Source organism: Centruroides sculpturatus, unplaced genomic scaffold (genome assembly GCF_000671375.1).
Source record: "Centruroides sculpturatus isolate CEXI.00-Female unplaced genomic scaffold, Cexi_2.0 scaffold1596, whole genome shotgun sequence".
Taxonomy (NCBI): domain Eukaryota; kingdom Metazoa; phylum Arthropoda; class Arachnida; order Scorpiones; family Buthidae; genus Centruroides; species Centruroides sculpturatus.
In genome coordinates this window covers 84,825-88,105 of record NW_019385797.1, presented here as the reverse complement: position 1 = coordinate 88,105, position 3,281 = coordinate 84,825, and the positions used below count along the sequence as shown (strand labels likewise).

At 29.0% G+C, this 3,281-nt stretch overlaps 1 protein-coding gene across 1 annotated transcript in view; it reads left to right on the top strand.

The window, feature by feature from the left end:
* Window positions 1-3,281, top strand: part of LOC111642187 (glutamate receptor ionotropic, delta-1-like) — a 19,785-nt gene continuing 16,504 nt past the window's right edge. Inside the window, exon 1 of the mRNA XM_023388489.1 lies at window positions 1-209. Within this exon, the coding sequence (XP_023244257.1) occupies window positions 149-209 (61 nt within the window). The 5' untranslated portion in view covers window positions 1-148. The remainder of the gene's footprint in view (window positions 210-3,281) is intronic.

Below are 3,281 nucleotides of genomic sequence, written 5' to 3'. Positions count from 1 at the left end.
CACAACTCTCACGAATTTGAATAAAGTGTAATTTTTAATTTTATTTCGTTTCCATAGCTGCACAAACAACAACCAATTTTCAGTTTAATTAGGTCACATTGACGTAAACACAGAGAAAATTCTTTGTTATTGAGGGTAATAGTGAGCAATGTTACACTTTCTGTTTCTCTTACTTTTAGCAAATTGCAACTATGTTTTGTCGATGGAAAGTAAGTATTATAAGTAATATATATATATTTAGTCAGTATAAGTATTATCGCTATAAGTGAAAAGTTTTTTGCTTTATAATCTTATTTCAATTTATTTTACAATGTTGATATTGGAATTAAAGATAAAAAAAAGTTGAAGAGTTAAATAATCGTAGAAAATAAATATTATTCCTTCAAATAGAAAATATCTGACATTTAATAGAAGAAAGGAAGAAAATATTAGAAAAAATTAAATTATTTTTATAATATACTTTTTATACAGTTGAGTAATTTTACGAAAATTTAAAAGTTGTTTTCAAAATTCTGAGTAAAATTTTCGTTGAGGAGGTTAAATTCAATAATTTATATTATTTAATTATAATAATAATCGTCGAAATTACGTATTTAACTAAAACACAATTTACAAACATTAATCTATATAAAATTAAATTTAGTAGAAACAGTTTAAAAAAAACTGCTGTTTATAAAATTTTATTGAACAAACTTAAAAATAAATTATTTTGAAAATGTTAACTATACAGTATAGCCTCGATTATCCGACCCCCGATTAACCGACACCTCGGTCAACCGACCGTCCTAGTCGGCAAATTTCAAATGTCCGCTAGTGATGTAGCGCTACAATATTTGGCTATTTTAATATTATTTTTACGTGTTTTAGCTGGCAACACTCATTCGACCATGAAAGGGAGCCAGTATTTAAACGAGGCTTAATTTTCTAATTTGTAACGATACAATAGTGACGATTATTATTTTAAAAATTTTTGTTAGGCTTAACATCGATGAAAATTCAACGCGAAGTAGGTTAATAGCGATATACTAATATACTAATATACTAACTACATGGGATATAATAATATACTACAATAATAATGAATTTTTTCATACTTTTCGGTTATCCGACTTTTCAATTATCCGACCAACCCCAGTTCCCAATTGAGTCGGATAATCGAGGCTCTACTGTACTTTCACTTAATAATAAACAACATCCGGAAAATAATCTGATCCCAATTTACATCAAACTTCTAGTGTTTAAATAATTTAAACTCGTGTTATCCATAGGGAATGTTTCAAAAAAAGTTGTCAAAAATCTTAAAATTTTATGAAGAAACTACCTGAAAAATTTTACGTACACAATAACAGTTTATCTCAGTGAGAATTATTTGTTAACTGTAACAAACCTGTTCTACAAGTCATTTTCAAAATTTTAAAAATCAATGATAATGATGTGAGATACAAACCACCATTAATTAAAATTTTAGTCAAAAATATTCTATGATTTTGATAGGAAAATTATATTTTCTAAAACGAAGGAAACTGATAAAAGTCACTTTCTTCAACGGAATATCGACTTCCTTTTTATCTTCCGTTATCTTCCAAAAATCTTAGTCACCCTGGGAACTGTCAACCCCTCGGTAAAATCCCTTTTTTTCCCTGTTCATGTGGAAAAATACGAAGTGCTGATTGGTGAACATTCGTCAGTAACAGAAAGAATTTTACATTATTCGAGGAGTATGCCGAAAGATCCAGAAGAGGACAGACGTATTCCATATTATCTCCCAAAGGCCAACGCCCAAAACCGAATTTAGAAGCTTCTACAAAATGAGTATAAGTCGGTAAAACTAGAGAAGAAATTGTTTAAATATGTGCCGTTAAAGAACTAATTAAGAAATAACAGTCGTATTAATCTGAAAGACAAAAGAAGATAAAGATATTTAGATGTGGTATGATTTTGATAGAAATTGTGAGCTCTCTCTCTCGAAATAGCTTTACTCGAAGATTCAATTTTGTATAATCTTGTTTGTTTTAGTTCATTAGATATTTGTTTTTATTTGTTAAAGAAATATCTCTTACGTTATCTGAATTAAAAATAATTCATCATCTCCTTCATGGTTCAATACGCGTGTTAATCCGCGTAATATAAATCTGATTAATTAACGGATCCAAATCTTGAGATTCAAATCCTTGTCAGGATGATGACATCAGTTAGTTCAAGGCCATCCTTCGACTAGAGATCGGATCTCTCGATCCGAAACCCTAAGACAGTTTTCACTTAATCTGTGCCGATTAAGTGGTACACAAACTCCAAAAAAGTTTATCCCCCGGCTAGTCACAATAGTAACTGTTTATTTGGGGGTAAAACACTTAAAACAAGTTTAAAATACAAAATTATTGTAAGTATTGAGCTATTCGAATTCAAATAATTAAATACATTAATGCATTTAGTATATTATTAAACATTGATATTATATTAATTAAGACGTTTCACACTTCACTAAGTATTAAAATGTAAAAATATTGGAGATGGTTTCTTGACTGATCGCATGGCCTGCTGTTTCCTCTTTTAGATATAATAGCCAAAAAAGTAAAAATAATAATAATATATATAGTACATTTCTGTGACATCATTTCTATGAAATATGACAGGCTATATGATTAATTCGCTCATCCAACTGTATAAACACAATTTTACGAATTTGTGAAACTGAATCTTCTAATAAAAATACATTTCTAAGAATGTATATAAGATAGGTTTTCACGATATTTTCTAGTAACTGCTCTAAGGATAGTTTATTACTTTTATCTTACGATAATTAATAATGAACATTAAAAATATAACAATGAGATAAAAATTATACGTTACTTTAATTCAAAACATCTATAAAAAAAGGTGTCTATTTCTAGTAGGGTTTAATTTAATAGTGATTATACTTGTATTAGCATTTCATAATAATTAATTATATAATGGTTTTTTTAAAATAATACAGTCGACCCCCCTATAAGATAGAGATACGTTCCATTGTTTAAGAATCCGATTTCTTACGAATCCTTCCAATCACAACCCGACACGTGTCAAGTTTACGGACTACGGCTGTTTGAAAGATTTTCTTCCATAAAATTAATCGATTCTAGACTAATCCGACTCAACATTTCCAAAATACGTATATATTTTTTGGGAATAATCCGTATAAACTACGCTATAAACAAAAAATTGTAGGATTACTTACCGAGTGTCACCATTCGACATTGCCATTGCTCAACATTGTTTTCGTCGCGGAACAGCTCAGCAAAGAG